Source organism: Chroicocephalus ridibundus, chromosome 3 (genome assembly GCF_963924245.1).
Source record: "Chroicocephalus ridibundus chromosome 3, bChrRid1.1, whole genome shotgun sequence".
Lineage (NCBI taxonomy): Eukaryota > Metazoa > Chordata > Aves > Charadriiformes > Laridae > Chroicocephalus > Chroicocephalus ridibundus.
The window spans coordinates 92,772,515-92,799,466 of NC_086286.1; the positions used below are offsets into that span (position 1 = coordinate 92,772,515).

Here is a 26,952-nt window from a genome sequence, read left to right on the forward strand (position 1 = left end):
CAATGAGGAGAGAGGTTGCCTCCCGGCCGCCGCCAGCCGCTCGTACCAATCAGCCGCTGCGGCCCGTCGAGGTGGCAGGTTGGGTAGCCAATGGCTAAAGACGAGAGCCCGCCTCCTCGTCCGCCCCGTTGCCGGGGCAGCCGCTGGCAGTCGCCCCTTTAAGCGTAGCGCGGCAACCGCCGGCGCGTCCGCCCGGTGGGCGGGCAGGTACCGGTGTGTGGGGCCAGGCTGGGCCCGGTGGGGGTGTCGTGGGGCGGAGGGAGGAGCAGCAGCAGCTGGGGTGGGGGCATTCTTCCTGGGGTCTGTGGGACTTGGGAGCGGGCACGGGGCTAGGCCCAGGCCTAGGCTTTGCCTCAGGGGGGCTGGGGGCGGGGGAGGGCTCGGATATGCAGCTGCGGATCTTACTCCCGACGTGCTGCTGTGAGCCGGGCTGACCGGCTTGGTCCCGGGGCAAGTAGCGGGGAAGGCGGCTGGGCCCCGGGACTCCCAGCGCTGGAGTTCAGGCGCGGAGGAGAGGCCTTGTCCCCAGCGCTGGCGGGTCTCAAGCAGCAGGCCTTCCAAAAAGCAGTGTGTGCTGGGCCACAAGTGTTCGGTCCCTTTCCTCAGAAGTCATTTATTTTAGGGTTAAATGGTTGCACTTGAAATGTACTCTCACGTGTAGTCATTAGCTGTTTTAAAAAGCGTTAATTAAAAATAATGTTCTATGTGTTCCTTAATATCTTCTCCCCAGTGAAGGAAAATCCCTTGCTTACGGTTTGGGAACTGGAGAGCTGCTTTCGGGAATGGCTAAGTTGAACTAGGTAAGTCTACATACACACGAAGTATAGGTGGAAATATGAACAACAGCATGGGACTCCTTGGTAGAGGATTTAGAAACATAATCTCTTTTCCTGGTTGTAGGACTGGCCTGTGTATTACCTATTTGGACGACTGTTTCTTCATCTCTGACCTGGGACTTATAGCAACTTTTTAATTTTGAGATCTGCTGCTGAAAGTAACGCTAAGTATTACCGTCGCAGAGTCAGATAAATTTAACATTGTCTTTTAAAACCACATAGCATTTTAATTCACCAGAAGCTGGTAAACCTAGAAGAGATGCTTACAGTTAAGTCAGCAGCTGCAGAAAGCTTCCCTAATAAAATATTTGCTCCTCACTAGAACCTCTTTAGTGTGCGTATATTTTGATGTGATACAAGTAAATTATTTTGCTCCTCTATTTTCTGGAAAAACTACAGTATTTGTATGTGAAAAAGATGGGTGGAGAAAGAGGAGGGAGACTTAATTTCTTTTGAAGTTATTCTTTTTTCTTATATTCAGTACTTTAACAATTTGGATTGATGCTTTTTTACTTGCCTGAAGCTGGCTCTTTCTTGTGCTGTCTGTCTCTCAGAATAAGTAGAAAAACTGAGTGGACCATTAGAGGTCAGTATTTGTGCTCAGGAAGTGTCATGTGGCTACCAGTAAAAGCATCTAGCTGCTTCTGCTCTTAGAAGGGTATTATGATTGAAAAGGACTTAAAAAGTTTTATGAGTCTTGCATTACAGAACTAGGCTCCAGATGTACTTTAAGAGAAGAATTACTCAGTAATTTACCTTTCTCTCTTTTGCTTAATATCTGTAATACAGTAGTTCAATTTCTGTTTCTGTGATTTACTTAGAAGCGATAGGGAGACAGTATTCTGTCACCATTGCAGTTGCTTTGTGTTCCCTGTTTTGTCTGTCACATCCTTCGCAGTGACCTGGAGCTTGACTGGTTTTTGCAATAATAAGCATGTTTTCAATACAAAATTTGTAAATAATAGCAATAGTAGAAGTTGCTGAAGTGAAGGAGTAAGAAATTCTGGAAACAAAACTGTTTCTAAAGTTTGTACGAGTCCCAGATTTACTTCATCTGTTCTGTACTCATCTGATCTTGATGCATGAGGCTTCTAAAAGCATGAGTGGAGCTGTTAGAGGGAGAGGCTTGGGGTTTTGGGGGTAGGAGGGAGCTTACTAGACCCACTGCTGACGCCCCATGTTTCACTCCTCACAAACTTATAAAATGTACCAGGGGAAAATAGGTATCTTTGTGGATCTTACACGAGTTGAACTTATTTTATAATCAACTCAAACTAGCTGGTAACAATTGAAAAGTCAATGAACCAAAGCGCTTCTTAATTACACAGTCCTTAGGCAAACTGAAGTAAAACTCAAATATCCTAGTGATTCATTCGTTCTCAAGACGAACTGTGTGTTCTTCATGTTAATCAAGCTACATTATAAACTGGTGGAAAACTGGATTTGGCAAGACTTGATAGACTAAGGTTTCTTGTTTTGTATAGAAATTATGATAATATTACCAATTTATAAACCTGAAAACCATCTGAAGATTCAGAAAATGTTTTTGGCGATGTCTCAAGGAAGCTTTTATTGGTTCACCTTTTTCAATTTGTTTTCAGTCCATTGCTTTTCAAAGTACTTCCAGAATGCATCACAAATTACCGTTCGTTTATGTTGCTATATGTCAAAATGATACTTAGCAAAATATTCTCAAAAGTGGGGATTATCAGTACAGAAACAATGGCTACTCCTAATCCTCTAGTTCTTACAATTTGCCTGTTTGAAATACAGTCAGTTATGAAAAACATTCTTAAAAATTATTACCTCTTCAGTGAACACTTGTGGGACTATAAAGTAACTGATCAGTTTTAAGCCAGTAAATGAAAGTGAGTGTTCTTGCTTTGTATATATAATTAGACACCTTGATGATTGAATTGTAGGCACTTCTTTTTTTCACCTAAATGCAGACCCATTTGTTTTAATTCATAATTGTTTTTCTTCTCAAGAAAAAGTCTGTGCATGATGATTTCTTTCTGTCCTTCTGTGTCCTGAAGGCAGACAAAATTTGGGTGTACCTTGGCTATATTTACACTGTTGAAGATAGTGTAATCGCCCCCATAGCATAATCCCTGCCTCCACACAGGGCTTGGTTAACACCTCTAGAAGTGGTGGTGCCTCTAACACTGATGTGCCCGCTCCAGGAGGACTCCTCTGGATGCCACATGTGGCCCTGGGACAGACTTGCATCCAAGTCACAGACTAGGTTGCTTGAATTCCCAGCAGTTTGTTTTATTCAGCTTGTTGTTAGGAACAAAACTGGGAACACAGATGCAGAGCCAAAAACTGATTGTTAGTCTAACTAAAATCTTAACGGGCTAATCGAAGACTTACTATTAGTCCAGATACTAACACAGTTCAAGCTATATACAGTGATGATGATATAGGCACAAGCTCTAGTGCCAAACCCTTTCTCTGGTGTTGTCTTCACCTACCCACTCTCCCTCTGGGACTTGGCTGGCTTCAGCTGGGAGGGGGAATTCTTTACAGCAAGTCATCAGTATCCCAAATCCTTCCCTGCCAGGGGGAGAATGGTGATGGTTTCTTTCTCCTTGCCTGGGGTCCATTTGGGATCATTTTTGTGTCCTTGTTAACACACTGGGCACCTTGCTCGTTATTCTATTCTGTTCTGTTCAACTCTGTTAATTGATTCATGATTCCACATTACATCTGAATTTATTACATGTGGAGTCATTTACATATGTTGAGTACTTGTTCTTTGTTCTATATGTTGCCTCAAAAACTGGTTTTACCCAGCTCCCAAGACTGCATCCTGTTGGTGACCAGTAATTAAGCACAGGTGGGCTGTTATAGCTGTTACGGGGGCCCAGTATTGTCCTGTGTTTGTGCTTTCTGGCCCCTGCAGTCACCCATACCTGTACTCCTCTGCTGCATTTTTGCACTAACTTCTTGTTATTGCTGTCTGTTAGTTATAAACATAAATGTAGGTGGTAGACACTTGTACGAAGCAAAAAGCTCAAACAATTAGATAAGTCCCCTGGTTCTTAACTAGTTTTGTTGCAGTTAAATAAGCTATAGCAAAGCTCCAGGCACCCAAGATGAGTTCAAAGTCTGACGGGTTTTGTGGTCCATGTTGTTAGCTAGAAATGGAGCCTTTGGAGCCTGACTCCTGGAAAACGTAATCCAGGAGTCCAGCACAGACTGGGATCTACCTGGCTGAGGAGCAGCATTGTGGAAAGGGACCTGGGGGTCCTGGTGGGCAACAAGCTCAGTATGAGCGAACAGTGTGCTGCTGCGATGAAGAAAGCCAACAGGATGCTGGGTCGCATCAACAAGGACGTCGCCAACAGAGAGAATGAAGTTGTTATCCCACTTTACTCAGTGCTTGTCAGGCCACACCTGGAATACTGTGTTCAGTTTTGATCCCTGCTGTACAAATAAGATGGGGACGGTCTGGAGAGAGTCCAGAGAAGAGCCACCAAGATGATCAAAGGACTGTGAAACCTGCCATATGAGGAAAAGCTGAGAGAACTGGGTTTGTTCAGCCTTGAGAAAAGAAGGCTCAGGGGAGACAAATATTTATAGGGTGGCTACGAAGAAGGTGGAGACTGCCTTTTTACAAGGAGTCACATGGAAAAGACGAGGGGTAATGCGTACGAGTTACTCCTGGGAAGATTCTGATTGGACACAAGAGGAAAACTTTTCACCATGAGAACAATCAGCCATTGGAATAATCTCCCCAGGGAAGTGGTGGATTTCCCAAGATTGGACACTTTTAAGATTCGACTGGACAGAGTGCTGGGTCATCTTGTCTAGACTGTACTTTTCCCAAGAAAGGTTGGACCAGGTGATCCTTAAGGTCCCTTCCAGCCAGGTATTCGATGATTGACAACACCACACTTTATGTGGGTTACAAACACGACTACTGTTTGGAAAATTTTTTTCAGTCAGGATGACTGTAATAATATGAGGTCTGTGTTACAGCCTTACAGAGTACTATTTTTATATTTTATATTATTTTAGTATTTAAATATATTAGTTTATATTTTATTTTATATTTTTTGCGTTCCCTGAGATTCTGTCCTGTGGAGACAGAACTGATGCAGTCTTGCCTATGCACCCTCTAGAGAACAGGTTGTCCCCAAAATTCTGCCTGTGTTTCAGTTTGGTCTTGGTTTGCTCTTCAGGGAGAAAAATAACATATATTCTGTGCAGATGTTTTTGAGGCCAGGACTCGGGAGTGGAGCTGTTTGGGAGTAGTGATGCACCCTGATATGTTCTAATAATCTTACATGATCTTAGTTTTGCATTTATGAACATATCTGAGGATCTTCATTACACTTAAAGACAAACAAGGTAATACAATTATGGTTAGGTATATACTTTTGAAATATCTTTAAAAACTGCATTATTTCAGAAGAAAAAAGAACAGTCATTACTGATCGTTTGAATGTTCGCAATAACCAATACCTTCCATCTCTAGGACAAGTGATCTCAAGCATAGCTTGTCTTCTTTCTGAGCTTTGCAGTGCAATTTTAGTTTTCATCAGAATCCTCTCTGACATAAGTTTTAGGCATGTGATTTATTTGAACCACTTCAAAAATACTTAGGTGCTTAAAAAACATTATTTTGAAAAGTTACTCCCCAGGTAAAGACAGACACTCTCCTCCAAATAATTCAGTATTAATTTCCCAGCAGCTGCCCAGTTTAGAAATATTTATTCCTCTAATTCCTTCTGTATAGATTATGAGGGCAAATGGATTCCAGTCACTCGAAACAGTTGTGCTGACAGTGAACTAGGCCAGAAAACTTCAATTTGTAACGAAGCCCGTCTTGGGAGCTGAAACTTCTGTTCTCCTTGACTATGCAATTCTCCATGTATAGACAGTGGAATAGAAGGCCGAGAAGCATGCTATGTTTATTTTATTGGGAAATAATATAGTGAAAAGCTTACAGCTCATTTACAGGTATGTTGTAAAAGAGTTATGATTGAAAGCTGCTCAATTCTTTGTGTGTAGTTTGCTTTACCATTTAGAAATGGGCTAGGAGCTTCTGTCACTCAACAGGCAGAACTGATGGCCTCTGATGCAAGTCCTATCTATTCACCCATTAGATGCCTGATGTCCTGAAGTTGGATTGAAGTGAGATAGATGGTGAAATAAGCTTGAGAGAGAGACAAAAAACATGGGAGGCTGAGCATAGACAGTAAAATACTTCTTAAACTGATGAGAAAATTCTTTTCACTGGGAAGGTGAGGAAAATTTTAGATACATTTGTTCCATTATATTCTCAGGAAGTGTCTCCAAAAATGCAAATAAGGTCACTTTACTTTGAGATTAGGGGATTTTTCAGTTTGCTGCAGGAGTAGTCCTTCTCGGTTTATACCTGCTGCGGATATAATGTTTACCGTATACCAGCACTGCGGTCTCTCTTAGCAGATATGAAAACCCCAAAAGGCTATATCTGCATTTTCCTATAAAGCACATGACACAAATTTGTGTGCTCCTACCAGTTCTTGAAGGCATGAAACACTAAATGTAGGGTACGAGATTACTTTCTGGGGCAAAGACTGTGATATATAGGTACAGTCTCATTAGCAGTTAGGGACAGAATGTCCTCCAGGCAAATGGGAAAAGGGATTTATTTAACATCATTGGAGTGTCAGAAATAGAGACATGGAAGATTTAGTCAAATTCTACAAATATCTCAATTCTAGTTACACAAATAAATTGTTAGTTTATTTGGTTAAAAAGCTTTTAAATAGGTTTACATTATTTTCTGAATAGCGCCAAGCTTTCACTTGTCTTCTGTTTCGTTTTTCCAAATGCTTTTCCCTGCTGTCTAACCTGGGAGTAATTCCTTATTCTAGATTTAGCCGTGTTAATTTTCTTATTTCTCTTTTGGGGATGAAGCGCCTCAAACTACTGAGTATAATACTAGTAGCATTCCTAGAGGGATGTCTGTTACATTTAATATAAATAATAAGGCTAATGTAGCACAGCACATGGCAAAAGGTTATAGGAATCCTGAATAATTTTACAGGTTTTTTTACCTATCTTTAACAGCAAAACCATTCTCACTTTTTTCATCTCTCTAAATTGTTACAGAAAAAATGCATTCTGAATAATAACAACTGCTTGCTGAACTGAACTGCAAAGATCTCATGCTTTGGAGATGAAGATGATAAATCCAAGGAAATAATCCAGCTGCTGCCATTGTGACAACTGAAAAGTCCTTTGTGTCAAAATGAACAGTCTTTGAGAAAAATCTGGGAAGCGGTTAAATCTGAAAAATGGGAGAAAGAGTAAGGAGCCCAGATTCTGAACACGACAGGAAATCAGATGGGGATAAAAATAGTGACTCCTATTATTCAGATGAAGATAATGCATCTCATTCATCTGGCCAGTCGCCAACACTAAGCTATCCGTCTACAAGCCAAGAAAAAAGAGATCACAAAACACAAACTTCAAACAGCCTTGTACACTACCAAGGTAGGTAGATAGCAGAAATTGCTGCTTTGTAACTGCTCTAAAGAGTTAATTATCTTTGAAAACTGAAATAAAAGTGGGAAACTACCATTATAAGAGTCTACAAATAAGGTTCGTGTGAATTATGCTACAGATGGCAGGTAGACTGTAACTGCTCTGTTGAAAACTGAAATTAACCTGTTCCTGTATTAGGAGGATTTTTGGTCATTTTCAGAATTATTCGTATTTTTCTTAACAAGTGAGTTTGGCTCTTATACTAGCCTTTTGTTGAATCATGCTGATGATCCTCTCTTTCTGTCTTTGACAAAAAGACTCGAGGCCAAGGACTCAAGGCAAGTCTTTACTATGCAGTCAGTAAAAGAGAGACGATTGTTAACATTTCTCTGACAAAATACCCTTAAAGATATCCATCTTGTGGAAGTCTAGTTGACTAAGCTTTACAGTGTAATACTGGGTACTTTCAAAAAAACAAACAAAAGACCCCTAATGTGGTAAGACAGAGAAAATGCATTTGGTGAAAGTTAATGTGGAAATTCAAAAGAAAGTTTTTCCTAGTCCTTCCTTGTGGGTAAAATACCTCCAATTTGAGATGAAGTAACACTTTGAGCTCCCTCACACGCAGCTCACCTACATAAGGTGCTTTCTTGGTTGAGATTGTGGGGAAGTGAACATCCCTACAAAGGGGAGAGAATGGTTATACAGGTCCTGGGCTGAAGTAGGGGTGTGAAGCTTCTCTGCCATACTTTGACAGCTTGTTCTAAATAATTGCACACGTTTTCTGGTGAAGTCGGAGCATATCTTGCCTTTCTCAGGCAAGTGCTCTATTCCATTCATTAGGTGCTTGATACTGTATGAATGATTTGGCCAACATTATGACCTAGAGCGCGCTAGAAGATACAACCATAAATACTGAAGTTGCCCAGGGGGAATATCTCTTCAGATCCTTGACAGTGTTGGTGTCCTGGTGCATCCGGTGGCATCTTGTCCATAGCAGTCATGGGTTAGCTTTCTGGGAAACAAAAATTGTGCTATTTAATTTGGAGGGGGCAAACAAATGACTAGTTCTTTGATTACATAGTCATAATTGAACACAATTATTCCATGAAGGTATTGTGAATGTCATGTTGTTCTTGAAAGACACTATTCTTCAGTAGTGCAAACTTGGTATCAGAATTTTCTGTTCTGCCCTAAATGTGGAGAAATTCTTGAAGGGGTTGGAAGTCCAGGGTTAATGAGAATTCTCTTAGTTGGTGATAGGAGTGGCATCATTCCTGCAGTGCATGTATTAAATAATCTTTTCACACCTGAATGTGACATAAGTATTTTTTGTAAAGGGAAACAAACCCCTTCTTTTTGTTTGCCCAAGCTGTGGGGAAAAAAAAAGAGCATTATGCAGAAAACGAATGAGTATTTGTGCAAAATGTTTAGAGGAAATCATAAGAAAATATTTTAAAGCTGGGTTTTTTTGGCTGTAAAATATTGTCTGTAGAATAGAAACATGGTGAATGCCAAAGGGTCGGAAGAATTTGCTGTCACACACGCTCACTGTCTGTGTATAGGTAGCTGCACTATTGCTGTATCCCAGCTTTCAAGCCTGAATTATAAGCTGCTGCTCAGTATCTTTCCTCTGAACACTGCTGTACCTTAATGAATTATGCACTCTCTGTATAGTCAGTTGTTTTAAGAGATATTTTTTGTGAATTATAAGCGTCATTCCTTGAGAGGCAAATAAGGTAGAAACAAAATGTTTAGTTTTTGCTATGGCAATGATAATAAAATAATAATATCAGAAAGGAATGCAAGTGATGCATGCTAGTAATCAGATACGGATACTCTGTGAAAAATAACTTGTGATACAAGAATAAATTATTAACGTAAGAACTGAATTTTCATGGGATTTTTAATTTTGCTTTGGAGGCTTTTTGCATTGAGCCTTTGAAATCTGCTGTTTTGTCTGTAAGCATGGCAGCTGGATTTGAAAATACTACTGCATTTGTCTGAGAGAATTACATCTTGCATAATACATAACTAGCTAATGCTCGGCTAATTGTTGCCATTTTAAAAGCATTTGATAATATTGTATGCATAAGAGTACAGTATTTCTAAAACATTTTAATAAACATCATCAAATATTAACAAAATATGAGTGTTGCTTCTGATACAATTTGCAGATGATTACTTTACAGTGGTCCTATGTTTATGGCTGCAAATATTACCTCTTACAGTAGATCACAAACATAAATCTCCATTTTTTTTATCTATCAAAAGGAACATAAGTCTATCATATATGTGCCTTTTATTGTCTGGTTTGAAAGCTGCAATCTCTGCTAAGTATTGTAAAATTTTTTCAGGCAGAGCTTTATTCCAAGAAGGATGTCTGAATAGACAAATTGCATTGTCTTATAGTAAACATGCTTTTTATTTTTCCTTTCTTAGCCACAAAGAAATTGGGTTCCAAATATGCACCAAGCAAAAGAGGGACACAATGGGGTTTCCGTTCTCAGAGCCTCACTAGGGATTCTCCTGCAAAAGATATAGATCTTGTTACAAAAAGAGTTCTTTCTGCTAGGCTGCTGAAAATCAATGAGCTCCGAAATGAACTGACTGAACTCCACATCAAACTAGATGAGCTGCAGAAGGAAAACAGGGCACTGAAGAGGCTTCAGCACAGGCAGGAGAAAGCCTTGAATAAGTTTGAAGATACGGAAAACGAAATCTCTCAGCTCCTTGCTCGGCACAACAATGAGATTAGAATATTAAGGGAGCGCCTACGAAAATCTCAAGAGAGAGAACGTGCAACTGAGAGACGGCTGAAAGATTCGGAAGATGAACTGTACAGAACAAAAACTGTCTTGCAGAAACTGAAAAAACTGTCTGCAGATAAGCACCTTGCCGAAAGAGATGACCTGGCAAAGAAACTAGCCTATGCGGAGAGCAGGCTAGAGGAGAGTGAAAAAAGAATTAAGGTGAGATGACTTTCTTTTCGTAAGAAATTCTGGTACAGATATTTCTTACCATAGTGAGCGTCATGAATTGTATTTTTTCACAGTTGTGGAGCAAATAGAAAAATGTTCTTTTTTTTTGTTTGTTTTTACACATAAGTAGCATCAAGTAAATTATTTCTGAGGTGATTATATACTTACATACTTGGTAGTTGTGCATTCAAATTTCTATTTACAAATTATATACAAAATTGTTAAATTAAGTACAAAATTCTTGGTATTTTGTCAGAATATGTACTGTGGACATGTGCTTTTAAGTGTTTTTATAACTAGTAATAATGTTTCAGAAATGCATGCATCTATAATACAACTTTATGCAATCTAATTTATCATCTGGGAGGGGAAGCATTTGTTAAATATTGACTGGCTATTTAGGGAACTGTATACTAAAATTCTAAAAAACATACGTATAGTAATTCTTTTTCAATTTTGTGAACTGCATTCATGCAGTGTTTGATTGTCCACTATTCTGCATATCTGAGAGCTGAGCTGAACAAAATTACAGCAATTTTTTTTTTAATACCAAAATGAGCTTTGGAATGTTTTATGGGTATGCATTTTAGGAATTTTGGGCAATATATTTTAATTTTGTTCAGCAGAAATGTTTACATCTTTGTAAGCATGTCTAAACGCGTCTACATTGTAAAACATGTCTAAAACCTCATCTTATTTAGAAATAATTGTGTTGCCACTATTAAACTGTTGGTAGCTGTATGTAATACTATTTTTAGCTGAAATTATGTTGGTCATTGAAATGGTGTTTAAAATTTAGTGTCTATATTAGTAATTAAACCTAAATTACATTACAGAGATAATAGATCTGGAAATACAAAGGATTAATCTGGAAACTAGGCTTTCATAAAATAAATACCAAGATATAAACTGCTGAGCTACCTAAATCACCTCACCCTGTAGTGTCACTATCTGGCATCTGTAGTTTTATTATCAGGTATTTCAACGTTTGTAGTATTGAATAATGTGAAAATGAATCATGCTCTAAAAAGTAAGGGATTTTTCTTACACTTTTTTTCCTTCTCTCATCATCTCAGGTTCACTTAAAACAACTATTGCAAGGTGAGGGTGTGTGAAGGAAAGCATGATGACAAATTTGTTTCTAGTAGAAAGGTTAAATTTTTTTTCTTGTTTTCTTCTAATCCTGCACTTCGAGGGAGGCATTCTGTTTCTTAACCATCAGTTTGAGATTTATCTTAAGAGATGGGGAGGTCCATTGCACCAAGAGCCTTGCAGAAAGTAGTGTGTTCCCATTATGTCCTCAAATCACCTCTCAATACTCCAGAAGGATGAGCTGCAGCATTTGCAGGTGCTCTGTCTGCCCCCTCAAAGTTAGGATTAAGGGTTTAAATGTATTTAGTGTTACAGCAATGGTGGAGCCAATATCTGAATCCAAAACACTGGTTTACTGTAATTTGTTAAAAAAAAGTACTTCCATTATTAAAAAAAAAATTATTTTATTTTAATTGAAGGATCTGGAAAAAAATCTTGAATTAAGTGGTAGCAGTTTTCAACGAGAGTTACATTCAAAGAAAAAAAAGATGCATGAGGTTCAAGAAGAAAATAGAGTTCTCCAAGAAGAGCTTAATCAACTTAATCAGAAGCTGAAGGTAAAATGTGAAGCAATACAAGCTGCCAACCATGTTCTAGCATTTTATCTTTGGAACTATCTGTAATCAGGTTTGAATAGTTTACCAGTGATTGCACTCTCTGATGCGTACTTAATTGTATACTACATATGAGTTCTTTTCCTGCTTTAAATTGAAATGTTCTGTGCTCTGACCCTACGGTGTTTATAACAAGAATGTCTCTGTGTTAATCATTATTGTTAGCACTAGTTAAGAAAAGCAAGATCAAGTACATAACCAAGCATTGCCATTAAACCACAAGATCTACTGGAAAATTAGGTTTTGAAGGCTTGATTTTTAAAATTAAATCTGCAGGTATTTACAGTACTTTATGTTACTAATGTACTTACATTACAGTGGGTTTGTGTAAAGATTAATTTCATGTATTTGTGATACCCACGTGTGTTACTAAATTTGTGCAAAGGTTTATTTGCCTCCCCCCACTCCATCGTTGCCTGAATTCTAAATTTCAGGACTGAAAATATTGTTCTACCTAGTCATTTTATCTTTAGAAAAAAAAATTAAATAAGACTTGAACTGAAGTACTTATTTTCTAGGAAAATTTCCTTGAAACCCCAAGTCTCATGCATATTTAGATAGTGGAGATACACCAGTTTACCACCTTACTAGCTGTCAAGCAAGTAGCAGTAGCATCACTAACTCAAAAACTTACTTGTTTAGAGTGTTTTAAGCCTGACCTGTTAGTCGAGAGTTTGATATTTTGAAAATATTTTCATTATTGTATGACTGCTGATAATTCACTGTTCTATGTATTTTATTCAATAAATGTAATGAAAGAAGAATATGTCTCTGATGCCGCGGGCCCACCCTGTGACAAGTAACATTGCTAGCACTGAAATGTTTACAATACTGAAAATGCAGTTATGCAATCCATGCTTACATTGTAAGTCTTATTCAAGTTTATGGAAACATTGGCATTTAGTTTTGTTTTCACTGGAGAGATGCTTCCCTGCACCCCTCAAGATTATTTTGCTCATGAGTTTTTTTCAGGGGGGAAGTTTTGTCTTGCTTTCTTATAGCATAGGAAAAGTTAAGAATGTGATTATTCTCCTTAAAACATTGGACATAGTTATTATTGATTGCTTTACTCTGTTCTATTTACAACATGTATTTTTAACTTAATTTGCAGCTTTGCTATATTAACTAGTAAATGAAACATTAGTAACTTCCTCTGTTATTCCTACCTTTTTCACTCACAGGAAAAAGAAAGAGAACTTGAAGCAAAAAATATATATGCTAATCGTATGTTGAAGGTATCACCAAGAAAAGACATGGATATCATCCAAAGAAAAAGAGGTAACTTATATAAAACAATAAAGGCAGAAAAATTAATAGCGACACTTTTAAATTACTCTGCTAGGTTATATCATTCATGCCATTCGGTGTTTGACCCTACCGCTGCTTGTTCAAGAACGTTTACTTTCTTGCACTGCTTTCAACACAGCACTGATTACAAAGAAGGGCACGTTGTTTGACTATTCTGTAACTGCAGCAGAACCAAAACCCAGAACTTCGTCAAACAGCATTCTTAACTCCTTTCATACCAGATGTTCCTGGGTAAAGGAGGAGGGGAAGACTGTTTAGTAAATTCTCTAATAGATCATAGATAATATGTATATGACAATAAAGTACAGAAGCTTTAAAAATATGTAACTTCACTGCTATGAATATTTTAGTTATGCTTTTTATTTACTTTTTACTAATTCAAATTTATTGTCTGTCAGACGAGCTGCACTCTTTTTCCTGCCCAAAGAGTACATATGTCCCAGAACATAATCTTCTAAAAGTATCAGTGCAGTGATTTCTTCTGGTGTGACAAGGCAGCCTCAAGCCTTACGCTACCCCCATAAATATGTGTGTGTATATGTGTGTGTGTGTAATGTATTTAACCTATTTTCACTCGCTCAGTAGAATCTACTTGTCAGAAGAAGCAGGAATTTATGGGACTCTTTTAAATATTTAATGCCAGCATTTCAAACAGTTTGTCTGCTGCTCATTTTTTTTATAGATACGTTACTATTATTCTATTTAAGGTTCAGATTTTTTAAAATGTCATTCCATAGAGATAAGCGTATGTGTTTCAAAGATACAAACAAGTGAATTTTAATTTTATGAGTTTGCTTCTTTACATGTAGCTTCTGTGACAAACAGTAAGATAAATGAGATATTTTGTGGGGATTTTTTTGAAAAATATTCACTATACTGTAATGTCTTTATAAGTAGCTTTAAGGTGGTTTTTTTTGGTTTTTTTTTTTCAGTAGAAGTTTTGCGTGCAATTTTTTTTATTAGCTTTTACAGATGCTGAAAACAACTTTGTGAAACTTGTCAATGCTTTCCACTTCCATTGGCTCTGATACTGTCTTTTATTTTTGCTGCAAATCATTAAAAATGAGAGATGGGTATATTGTGGGATATTTTCAAGTGAAAGCATTACTTGATTAGTTTGTATTTTCCACAGCCAACAACCAAAATATTAAAAAAGGTGCACAGCTCACAAAAGCCGTACAGACCAGTGGATATTTCTCACCAGTAGAATTTCTTCCAGAACCAGAACTTATCTGTGGTGACACAGTAAACAAGAAAGAAGGAATTCTTCCGAAAATAGTGAGTTCCATAAAAATTTGATACTTGCTTCAGATAACTCACCTATCAGACTGAAAGTTTAATGCAGAGCTTGTATTTTAGAAATTATGTGGGAATATACAAATATAAATAGATAGAAAATATAATTTAGAAAATATTCTGTTCTTTAACAGAAACTCTACCCTTCCAGAAATATCATGCTCCATTTTTGTGACACTTAGTTCATCATATTCTAGGTCTTACTGATAATCATTAGCTCCATTTGGGGTTTTTTTCTGCCACTGTCATTAGTTCATCATATTCTAGGTCTTACTGATAATCATTAGCTCCATTTGGGGTTTTTTTCTGCCACTGTCATTTCTTTGAAGTTTTTAAGACTTCATTTTGGTTTTCTCCCCTTTTCTTTATTTCTAATGCTTATTTGAGCAATCTGTTGTAACAGTGCTGGCTGCCTTGTCTTTTTGCTTTGGTCTTAATTATGGTTTCTTTTACTTTCCAGATTTATTTCACAATGCATAAATCTAACACTTCCTCTTATTGTCATAGTGCTGGTATTTCTTCTGTCGTTTTTCCAGCTTTGTGAATATGGTTGGAATTTTTTGTTGTTTTTCCATTTCCCTTTTTATTACAAAATAGTACCATTAGAAGTATTGCTAATGCTTCTGTGACCTCAGGCCAAAATCAGAAAGGTTTCTAAGGTATTACAAATCAGAATGATACAGATTCTGGTACAAATTGTACAAATTCTGATTACATAAGGCTCGGCCTATTTGTCAGAAATAATGCTCTGATTATGGTCACGACTGGCTTCCTGATAGGGCTGAAGCTTTTTCATGACTGTTTCATTCATATATTCTCTCTTCCAAAATCCTTTCTGTAAGTGTGGATGTAGTTTAATATATGCATTCTTCCAGCACATACTGAGTTAGAACCACACAGTTGGTACAAGTGCAGCTTGTACCCGTTATATGTCATCTTACAAACCTCTCTAGGTTGTATATGGCTATGGCTACTGCTTTACGTAACGTAAGTTAGATTTGGGAAGCCTGTGCTTTCATCAGTTTTCTAAGTCAAGCTTTTTAAATACCTGGCTGCCATCTCTTTATGAAATTGTTTTTGTGTTGGTTTGTTTGGGGTGTTTTTTTTTTTTTAATAAAATGATGATAATCTTTTACATGAAGGGAAAATACGTGAAGTTGTTTTGGCTAATAGTTATATTTTCATTGTTCATTAAGTAGTAACTGTTTCTCTTATTTTTCTTAGAAGTGTATTTCAATCTAGACGCTTATTTTACTCTAAAATAAGCACAAGCTACAGAGTTAGCGTGCACATGTTGGATTATACTGGCTTTCTCTTCACTTCATTGCCACTTCTTTTCTGTGTTAGTGATTTTTACTGCTGCCGTTAATATCTTTTCTGCAGGTTCTTTCCTTTTAAATGTGTATATACACTCACTAGCTGAATTTTTGAGCCAAGATTAATCCTTTCTTTTTCACTGTTTGTTACTTGATACTCCATAAATTTAAGTACCCCCGTGAAACGCTCTGAATCTACAACCCACTCACTAGAGTAAAAAGATCAGGTTGTGGAAATAGAGGGTAACTAATTGCTTGCTTGTTAAAAGAATAAGGTGGTGGGCTCTGGCCTTCTATTAAAGTCCTTGACATAGACAACTTCTGAATTCTAAAGAGAACTACGCTTACACAGTGGTAATTTTGCTTTATGACCTTGTAGCTGCAGCTTTCCTGAAATGTGTAATACGGAATAGAGTTGATTGTCTGGTCATTTTGCTTCTGGTTCCTAAAACTATGTTAGAGCTGAGAAGATTTTTAGAGCCAAACCCCTGGGTTGTCAAAGCTGGTTTGGTTTAGATGACTTGCTCATTTTTGTATTTAGCAGTAATGTGATTTCAGAATCACATAAAACTTCCTGATTTTGTTTGTTTTATTGATTATTTTCCCCCATCAGTTTCAGTTTTGTATTAATTTATTTCAGGAAAAAGAAACTCAAGACAAAGAATGGAAAGAGCAAGCAGACCTCCTAAGACAAGACCAAGACAAGGAAAGGGAAGAGAAATTGAAACGTTTTCAGGAAATACAGGCTTTGGAGGAGAGAGTTCAAAAGCTACATGATGGTAAGGAAACAGGCAGCTGAAGCCTGGAAAATACACCATAGAATACTAATCAAGTGAGGCTGCTAGTTTCTTGTGAGAAGAGCAAAATGATTTTGCAGAGATCGCTACAGTGGAAAATTATTTTCAGTTATATTATGCAAAGAGAATCAGAAAGAAGTACGGGATATAGAGTAATCTGTATCCTGTATTCAGCTGTGATTAAATATGCAGCAGCAAAAAATGCTGTCCACTAAAAAATATGGAAGCCTGAGAGATTTTGCTTTACAAAACAAGGATGACTTAGCAGGCAAATGCTGATGTTATCTCTGGCTTGCTAGATGTTATTGAGCTAGGCAGTAGATTTTTACTATTATAGAACAAATCTGCTTTCCTTAATACAGCCTGTTTTTTCAGTACATATCTACTTCACTTGTGTCACTTGAAATTGTAGTTTCTCTTTTCCTTTGTGGTTATCTGAATCGTTTGGTGTGGCTATTTGAGAAATGTCATTTTCTATCATTATATTTTAATATTGCTTTTTTACTCATTTGATTTCCACACCATCTTAATGACTTACATTCATAAGTCTCTTAATATTTTAAAGTATTTTAGATGGACTGCATCCTGCCATGCTAAAATACTCTTCCAGTGATTATAGTTAATGAGCAGAAACACTCATTCTAGATGACAAGGAATAATTCTAAAAATCCATAGCTGCTTTCAGACGTAAATTCTGTGTAAAATCTCCTGCCTCCACTGGCATCAGTGCACAACTTACACAAGCCAAGAATCTGCTCTGTTGTGTCTGTAGGATGAATCTGACCTCCTTTCCCATCTTACGGTATAAGCTGATATTTTCCCCACCTTACATACAGGAAGGTGGCTCCTTGCTTCACTTAGTATAACGATATGCTCCTGGGGAAAAAATATATTAAATATATTAACTGAACTGTTGCAGTTATTTCTGTAAGCTTGATCTGAAGTACAATAGATAACGTGGAACTTCTTGAAAAGGTCAGTCAGAAATTTGAATAAAGTGTGTTGATGGGCCCAAGTAGTTGAATACAACTTTTGGCCGAACACATGTCTGTTGTCTGGATAGAAAAATATTTTGAAGAGAGAAGTATTTGGGAAGCTTCCTTTTTTTGTACGCGTAAGTATTTGCAGTTTCTATCTGGAAATTTTTTACTGTTTTGTACCTTTTGGTGTCCCTTTATGGCTGTGCAAACTGACATTTGGTATTTGCACAGACACTGTCATTGAGTTCACGTGGTGATTCACAGAACGCTCGTGTGAAAGTGTTTTCTGTGTGCAGCGATGCAGTATATTTTAAATCATTCACAAGTTGAAACTGGTAATGACTGCTATGACTTTGGGGCCTGATAGCTTCACAAGAATAGTTCCCTTCATGGAAAAAAAAAAATGAAAACCAAACCAAAAACACATATCCCAGAACTGTCCTGAGGTCAGTGATGCTGACAAAGAAAAATAAAGAACTGTGCAAGTCAGAACTATTAAAACCAGTGATCTTGTATTCATTTTCATTCAGACCCGGGAAATGGGAAGGCAATTGGCAGAAATGAAGTTCTGAAAACTCTAAAACATGGATAATGTCCTAATCCCTTTGGAAGATGACAGTAAACTTTCATATCTTAGCAGAGAACCTGGTGTGAATTTAGTTGTCACTTCTGAAGAATTTATTTTTGCAGTAGGAAAACCACGTTATGCATAGAAGAGTGTATGAAAAACTCAATGGCTTTTGCTTGCATTATTTTAAAAATATTCTTTTAAAGGCATTTTAAAACTAAAACACTTTAAATAATGTTTAAACATTTCCTGCAGAGTGGGAAAGGGAAGAATATGACAAGATGAAAAAAGAAAGCAGCTTTTTATTGGATAAAGAAGAGAAAACAAAGATGGAGACAGAAATCCACAAACCTGAAGTAGAGAGAGAAAGCACTGAAATGCTGGAAGAGCGGCGAAAAAGAGAGTTCCTGCTTGCTAAAATGCAAGAAATTGATAGAGAAACTCAAAATGTAACAAACGTGAGACCTGCTTCCCAAGCACCACTCATAAATACAGCAAGAAAATCTGATTCATTGGAGAAAAAAGATAAAACTAATCAATTCTTTGAGATTCCTGGGAGGGTTACGAATGGATTTCCTGGAGATGGCAGCCAGGATGATGCCACAAGAGCGCAAGGGCAGAAGCAACGAAATGTAAGGACCGTAGATTTAAGTAGTGAGTTAACATTTGGTAGTTACATACCTTCCTTTGGGAAAGGATCAGGGAGACCAAGTTGGCTTACTCAAAAAAGTGACAACTTAGAAGAAAATGTTAAGGAAAATGCAGATAGCAATAGTAAGAAAGAAAAGAAGTCGAATTTAATGGAACAACTCTTTGGAAGCAGTGCCAGTACCATCCTTCTTTCTAAAAATAACGATACAACACCCCTTGACATAGATTGGGACTCTAGAAATACTCTTCTTGTCGATAAAAACAGTAAAGTCAAAGTAAAAGAAGACAGTGACCTTTTTGGTGAAGGAAGAAACCTAACCAGACACCGTTTGCAACACACTACAAGCAAGCCAGGACTTAAGACCCTTGGTTCTTTAGAAGATGAAATCGAAGAAGTAGTCTTACAATGATCATATTTTTATGTGTTTCAAATGTAAATACAGAAAAATATTTTCGTGTAATATTTATTAGATACAGAATTGAAACATTTCAGATATATTGTAAAGCCTTATGAAGGAATAATTTACATAAGTGGGTATATGTATAGAGGAAAGATGCACTTTGATAGAACAGCCTATATGCAGAAAATTTCTTCTAAAATGTAGTATCCAAATACAGACATTGGAGATCTGGCAGTGGGTCTTTTGGCAGAAAGACAGGGAACGGTGTCCTGAGGGACTTTGATAGATGAGATAGGCGCTGGCTGGCCCTTTCAGTCAATTGGAGAAGACGTTTTTGCCCCAGTCACTGTTGCCACATGGCACCATGTGACTTGTGCAGCTGTGGCTCGGGGTCCCAGAGGCTCGGTAGCACAGAGCTGGCAGGGATGCCATAGGAATGGAAGGACTTGTAAAGGCTTACGCTCACTTGTGCCCTTTGCTCACTCTCTGTCTCGCCCCCGTCATGCTCCCTCTCACTTCTGTCTCTTGGGTACTCGCTCTGTCCACCCGCCCCTTCTCTCTGTCACTCTTTCCCTTTACTTGTTCTTTGCCCTCTCTCTCTGGCAGTCACTCTCTAATTATTTTTTTTTAAGACTTACTGGTGTGTAATGGTATGTTAAGTAAAATTACACTTCTCACAATTACTCTGCAATTATTTGTTGCAGACTGAGTTGGCTAAGAAAGGCGGCAAGCTTTTATGTGGCAGCCTTGGCATTCAGGGCAGCTACTAGATGGGCATCTCTGGCTAGCCAGCATAGGAAGCGTTGGGGTGTTTTTACCTGTGGGCTGCTCACAGTTCACTGCTTTTCATTTGGAGTACTTTTTTTAGGCATCAGATATTTTCTTTCTCGGGCATTTGGAGAGCCTCTTAAAACTCTGTCAGGAGAAGGCATGTGTAACATCAGTGTCATGAAATGGATAGAAGAGACGTACCTAGCACAAAGGCTCAGGTAGAAAGAGAATGTTCTACACTGCAATCATGTTGTCTCAGAAGAACATCAACAGAAACACAACTGACTCAGGAACAGCTGATCTGTCTTCTGCGTAGGTTTTCTGTAGACCTTACTACCAAATTTGTCTAACTCTTCTCATATATTCAGATTATATTTATTACATAATGCCATTTTTTGTAATTTCTGAATTTTGTATGTGAAATTCCAATCATTACTAAGTCATTTTTTAACAAAATGGTTTTATTAAATGAGTTGAGTAAAATTTTTGTGTGTAGATCATCCTTAACACAAAGTTCTGACATTTTTATATCATGTTATTGATACTGGGGGGGAGGGGGGTTGGTAGCAACACTGCTAGTGATGTTATTCACCAGATGGTGCCATGTACACAAATTAAAAAGGTAGGCAATGAAGGATTTAGCAGAGGCATTACAGAAAATAAGTTGAAGTTCATTCCTTACTAGAAGAGATTTTTGAAATGCCTCTCTGATATGCTCCCTATGAGCCTGATTCAAAACACACTAAAGTACAGAGAAGAATTCTCGTGATTTCAAGATGCTTTGAGTCAAGATTTCTCTGAACACAATGGCTCTTCTGAAAAGAAAGGCTGCTGTCTGCATCATGCAATAACTTTGTTTGTTCCCCCATTCAGAAAGGAAATTAGTCACAGATCCAGACCCAATGTGTGGCAGCATTCTCACTAGGCACCCTGTAGTAAAGAGCAACTCATGTTCACCTGCTTGCTTAAAATCCCAGTTATATTGATTATAATATTACAGAATGTAGCTGGGTCGTTTTGCTTGCAGATGGTCAGGATATCAGGACAATTCTGACCAGCAACAGTGAATTCAAGTATCTGCGTTACTCTTTCGCAATGACTTCTGTGGTGTAAGAGGTAGGACAACGCAGGACTTCTGTGGTGCAAGAGGCAGGTAAATGCTGTAGGTGGCTGTAAGTAGATGGTTATTTGTCTTCCCTTTCTTGTCCTGCTTGTGGTTCGGTGCTGCCCTTCTAGAAGGCACTTTGCTCCTGAAGACACTGCTGGCATGGGTTGTTTATTTTTCTTTCCTGTGGTTGAGGATTCTAAAGCATAAAACAATGATGTAGCTGCTGATCATGTAGCGTATGGAGGGTTGTTTTTTGTTTCTTTGCGAGTCAACCCATTAACATCTGGCAAATTCAAACTGTCGTGCTGAACTGACGGGCCGTGCTGTTTCAACTACAAATGTATAGTTTCTAAGCTGTTTCCTATTATCAGCCCCTTCTTAACATCATAAATGTTCACATCCTGTTACCAGACTCTTCCTGAAGCAGACACCGTGGCGACTTGCGCAAAAAAAAAAATAAGGTGTATCTGCATTAGGAAGGTGAAAACAAATTAATCTGCTGGGAACCGTATCACAGCTATAGTTTCCCTCCTTGCTCTCTATCACTACAGCTTAGTCTCTTTTCTTGATACGCTTTCCAGTTTTAGAGTTACTTGCATGCAAATATTGTTGCCAGCTCTTTGAGAGGGAATCTTCTGTTTGTGGGGGGAAACCTTGGGTCCTCCTAACATCTGTAAGCAGTGTTTCTGCTGTTGAGTAACAGTTTTCTGCTGACTGGGACTGGAAGCAACTTTTGCAAGGCCTTAAAAGGGTCTGTGGAGCTTACGCTTGGGCACACAGATCCCCTGTGGTCCTCTTGACCCCTGGTCTTAACTACTGTATCCAGATAGTCTGCGTGGTGCTTTTAGTGGTGGCAGTGTTTGTTTAATAGCACCTGATTGACTGTGAAAGGATCCATGTTTTGTGCTAAAAAGTTGGTCACAAATGCTTTGATGGTGATTTGTGTCTGATTTGATGTTTATGTCCAGCTGTAGATTCTGTTTGTTAGATGTTTGGATCATATGGCTATTACATCTGTTGCGTTTTGCTATCCTTCTGAACCACCAAAGGTGGTGGGAGCAATTCCTCCATTCCAACAGGAAAAGATCATTAAAGTTTGATTAACTGTTACAGTGAAATATTCAGGGAGATTGTTACTGTCCCAGGAAAACTGGTCTTCCAGTTCTGATCCCAGGAGAGTGGTCATCAAACAAAAGTATCTGAGGAGCGTCTGATGAAGGTGGTCAGGTGTCAGGGCTCACCTGACAGAGAAAACAGGCAGTTTTAAGAGTAAAGATTTTTCTCTTTGGCAGAGGAGATAAACGGTGGAGGGTGGGGGGAGCGTAGCAGATCTTTTCTTATCCAGGAGAAGAGATGTGAGCTGTAGGAGGAGAACTTGGGATGCCCTTCACAACTCTGAACTGAAGCCTGAAGAACACTACAGTGGTAAAAAAAAGTGAACTGAGAAATGCTTCAATGTATTGAATATTTTTGTCAGATCTGCGTCATCTTTGGGCTAGCTATAGAGTAAAAAAAAAAAAAAAGTAATTTTTCAGAACCCTAATAAATCCTGTGTTTCTGATTTTGCTCCGCCTATTGCATACATGCCTAAAGAAGTGAAATGCAAATCTATAGCCCTTCCAAAACGGGGGCGCTTGGATAGGATGTGCTTGGGATACTTGGTAGCCGCAGGTTCATTGCTGGTCCTGAGACAGAAGGTCTAATCCAGCCAGCCCCGAGCCTATTTGCGCTGTCAGGAGATGTGAAAGAATATCTGATCTGGCACATTAGGAGCAGGAATTTGTTCAGGGAAACGTCTTGGGGCAAATGGCTACAAGAGCATCAGCAGGGCTCAAGAGAGTGCTTTGAGTGAGCCTTTGCTATTCAAGAAAATAGCAACAAATTCTGCATGGCGCTCTAAACCAGAGACCAGCAAAAATTGACACGGCAGAAGCGAGTGCCATTGGGAGAATCGTGCTGCCAATCGCAGGAAGGGAGGTTTTGTTCCCAGAGTTGCATGGCTTCGCTAAGCCTGACCTACTCTTGTTCCGAGATGACAACTTTTAAGCATAAGAGATGCCCCGGGTGACATTGCTCGTTTATAAAATTCCCTTTTGTTGGATCAAATTTAACGTGGTCTCCTGTTTCGAATTATCTCTTTGATTAGCTGCAAAGTTTTGATGTCTGCAGGAGGAGAACAATTGCATCAGTGTGCACTGTCAGGCGGGACTTGTGGCTGCTGGGGAGTTGCTAGGATACCTCTCTAAAAGGTACGATTCACTTGATTAACCACCAGCCCAGTTTGCATGAGAAATATTTTTTCCTATCTTTGTTTTGTGCTGGCATCAACTGTGCATCAGATGTGCACGTGTGTTTAGAGCAAGCTACAGGTTGATTGTCGTGTGTGTCTTTTGCCTGCTTTTGAGATGCAAGAAAAAAAACATAACAAAGAATCCAGAGCCATTCCGGTAGTCTGTAAGGTGAGGATTACTTCCGGGGGGAACATCAACCATAGGGGAACCAAGGGAAGGTTTGACTTCGGATACGCATTTCTGGTGTTATAGCTAAGGCTTAACTTTCTATCTGTGAAGATGCAAGGGAAATTTTCATCTCCTATGTATTATTTTCTATCCCCGCTCTGAGCAGGGCGTTGCACCAGATGACCTGCCAAGGTCCCAACCGAAGCGACTCTTATGATTCTGTCATCCTTGCCACGTCCCACTGTTATTAATGCTCCCTTCCAGCAGAAATCCTTTGTATAAAGCTCTTTCGTGCTACTTGCACAAAGTTGCCTCAGACACATCCTGTGTGTCCATCTGTTCTTGAATATGACAGCATTGTTTTCAGGACACAAATCCTAACTCAACTCTCCCTCTCCACAATAGCTGCTTTCTGCATACTCATCCTTCCAATACCCTTTTTTTTTTTTTTTTTCTTCATCTTCCTCTTTCCTGAAATATTTTGTTCAAACTTTGTCTTCAGGACCCTTTGCTGTTATTTCTGTGAATCTTCCCTTGTTTCACAACCCTCTTTCTTCTCTTTCCCTCTAACTTTCATAAACTCCTCTTGCTGCTTCCACTCTGTCTTTCCTCTCGATGGCCCATCACGCCTTCTGTCTGAACAGTCTTCTGCTTTTGGCCCTAAGCACCACAGTTATCTTCTCCCTAAATTTCCTTTACCTCCTCTTCTCTCCTGCAGTGTCTCTCCTCGCTCTGGAGCTGACTACCAACCACGTTGGGCTGTGTTTCTTCTCACCCATGGGTGGAAGTAACGTTGCAAGAGGGTAGGAAGGGCCTCGCAGGAAGGGGAGGTGATCTTATTTTTAAAACTGATTTTGCTTGTACTCACATACCCCCGTATGAGCACTAAGATGCCTGTACTCAAGCCATCTGTCCAGTGGCCAGGCACCAAGATACTTGTACCCAGTTGGCCTGGTCAGGGGTCCTTACGGCAACCCAGAGAACAAGGCTTGCCTGCTCTGAGGTCCTCACATCTCCTGCTTTGGCTGGGGAGGGTGGCTGGCTTTGGAAGTGCCCTTCGTGCCCTTTAGGAGCTGCTGGTTATTTTTGTATCTGTCCTGTCCCACCTTTGTGATTCATTAGGATTTCCTCACTGTCCTTTCTCACCTTCTCTGAGCTGCCAAGGGCTCCAGCCTGTTCTTCTTCCCACCATCTCCTCTCAGTGGCTTAAGCCTTTGTTTTAGTCTGGGTATAGGCCACCCCTTCTCTTCAAGCAACCTGAGAAGCTGCACGTTGCCGTGCTAGGATCTTGATGACTTGCTAATCTGAGTGCCTCTCATAGCCCTTCTGCCCATCCTCCTGCTGCTCCCACATCCCAGACCCTCCCAGTCACTCTCCCTTTATACCAGTCATCTTGTTTCCATTGCTGTTATCTACGCTGCGATATATCGGGAGTCTGTGGGACTCGGGCTATGTGCTGCTGTGTTTTGCAAAGCGTCTAATGAGCTGTTAGCTTCACAGTTTGCTGCTTAATAATTCTCATGGTAGCGAGGATGGATAACCCAGGTGCTATAATTCACTAGAGATCAGTTAATTACTAGCACTCAGCCTGAAGAAATCGTGTTTGGATTGGCAAAGGGCACAAACTGAAATCCTGTACCTGACCTTCCTCTTGCTATAAAGCTAACTTTGCCTTTGAATTGAAAGTCAAAACAAGCACAAAACTAAGCCTTGAACTGCCTGCGTGAATGAAGCACCCAAGCCCTGGGGAATGATTCTTATTTAACTGGCAAGCGTTTGTTTGCTTGGTACGAGGTTTCCTCGACTCACAACCCATCTTACAGAGTAACATCATCATTGCTTGGGCTTCAGAGACGTTTTTGTCTTCGTTGTGCTTTCTAGGCCTATTAGCCTCATGCCACCCCAGTGGAAACACTGAGGAAATGAGAGGTGCAAAAGTCCTTCTCTGAGTCGAAGTTAGACTAGAAATTTCCACATTCTCACATGTTATAAGGCACCGCCCCTGTTTTTGTGTGCGTATAGGCGTCATCTATCCAAATCTCAGGTATCTAATGAAAAAGGCATTCAACCAATCTTCAGTCCTGTAATCACCTGCAATGTGTTATTTCTTCTATCGAAGAAATGTATAAATCTAGGATGAAAATGTTCCCAAGAATATTGTAGTGTCTTCTAAAAATCCTGTCTCTTCGATTTTTTTTGTTTGTTCGTTTCTGGTGAATAGGCCACATACACTGGCACATGGATGTAACTTTTGTAAGCCAAGGATGTAACTTCACTTTAACTGATAAATCACAGCATCCTGATGATACTATACCTGCAATCCAGAGAAAAAAGCACAGTTAAAGCATGGGCAACATTTACAACGTTCACTAGAAATAATTCATTCTAACCAATATTAATATTTTTTGTGTTCTTCTCTGTTGTAAATTACACCCTAGGATCTAGAGTTCCTCCAAATCCTAATCAAGGGAATACAAACTTTAATGAGCGGCAATCGCAAAACCTGGGAATAATTGTCCTGACTTTCTGAGCGGCAAAGCATTGCAGTGCCTGTTAAATTCAACGCAAGATTAATCTTCCTGGGCAGCAGGCTGTTGTCCTGAAATAATATATACCCCTGTATAAGATCTGCGCCATCAGTACATTGGAGATCAATAGCTCTTTCCCTGATTTGGCCAAACGACATCCTTTGGCTGGGGCAATCAGCCGGGGCTCAACTGAGAGTCTGAAACAAAGCATGTGTTATTTGTTCATGGTACTTCATATTTCTTGAAAGAGAACGTGTTGAATTTTATAAGCAAATCACAGGGTGATCGCAGGCCCCTGTTGGCTGAGGTTGAGACAAAGCACTGCTTAAAGAGCCCTCGTTCCTCTCCGGTGCTTGTTTATTCACACACTTCATTCCCGAGTACCTCTTGTAATTGTCCTCTCTGCACCTGCTGCTGTTTTGTGCTATTTAGCTCAGGATAAAGATTCATGAAATACATCATGGCCCACTTTCACTTGTGCACGCTCTCTTGCCAGTTTGATTTAGTTTTCTTTTCTGAGCCATGATCTGAGGTCTCACTCATGATAATATTTACTCATGTTTTGGGACGGGGATGCCTTCTTACCCTACACGATAAAAGTTTGGAAAAAAATTAACTTTATACAGGCTGTCTTTGCCAAATCCAGAAGGGGTATTAAGGACTCCGAATTCTGTCAGCTTATTGATTATTTAAATTATTACTCAGAAATGGTTCCTGGATTATTGAGTGTCTGTGTGGGCAGTGGGTACCACAGCTGTCAAGA

The 26,952-nt window shown here is 39.1% G+C and overlaps 1 protein-coding gene across 11 annotated transcripts; it reads left to right on the plus strand.

Annotated features, from left to right (window-relative positions):
- Positions 1-98: 98 nt before the first annotated feature.
- On the plus strand, positions 99-20,613 carry LCA5 (lebercilin LCA5). 11 transcript variants are annotated; one of them, XM_063330117.1, is made up of 10 exons: positions 99-207; positions 731-800; positions 901-994; positions 6,945-7,328; positions 9,762-10,291; positions 11,812-11,949; positions 13,188-13,284; positions 14,447-14,592; positions 16,567-16,705; positions 18,527-20,613. In XM_063330117.1, the coding sequence occupies exons 4-10, from the start codon at positions 7,130-7,132 to the stop codon at positions 19,330-19,332; spliced, it is 2,055 nt and encodes a 684-aa protein (XP_063186187.1). In that variant the 5' UTR covers positions 99-207; positions 731-800; positions 901-994; positions 6,945-7,129; the 3' UTR covers positions 19,333-20,613. The 11 variants fall into 11 exon arrangements, with proteins under 11 accessions (XP_063186187.1, XP_063186182.1, XP_063186186.1 ...); XM_063330118.1 differs by having other exon boundaries at positions 138-213; XM_063330120.1 differs by lacking the exon at positions 99-207 and adding an exon at positions 3,977-4,710 and having other exon boundaries at positions 339-800.
- The last annotated feature ends 6,339 nt before the right edge of the window (positions 20,614-26,952 follow it).

What these genes read in the sequence shown, in the direction of transcription:
- LCA5 (XM_063330117.1), top strand. Translation starts at nt 7,130, where the DNA reads ATGGGAGAAAGAGTAAGGAGCCCAGATTCTGAACACGACAGGAAATCA. An exon ending in AGAGTGAAAAAAGAATTAAG is followed by an intron (nt 10,292 to 11,811) that starts GTGAGATGACTT and finishes TTTTAATTGAAG; the next exon opens with GATCTGGAAAAAAATCTTGA. An exon ending in TATCATCCAAAGAAAAAGAG is followed by an intron (nt 13,285 to 14,446) that starts GTAACTTATATA and finishes TATTTTCCACAG; the next exon opens with CCAACAACCAAAATATTAAA.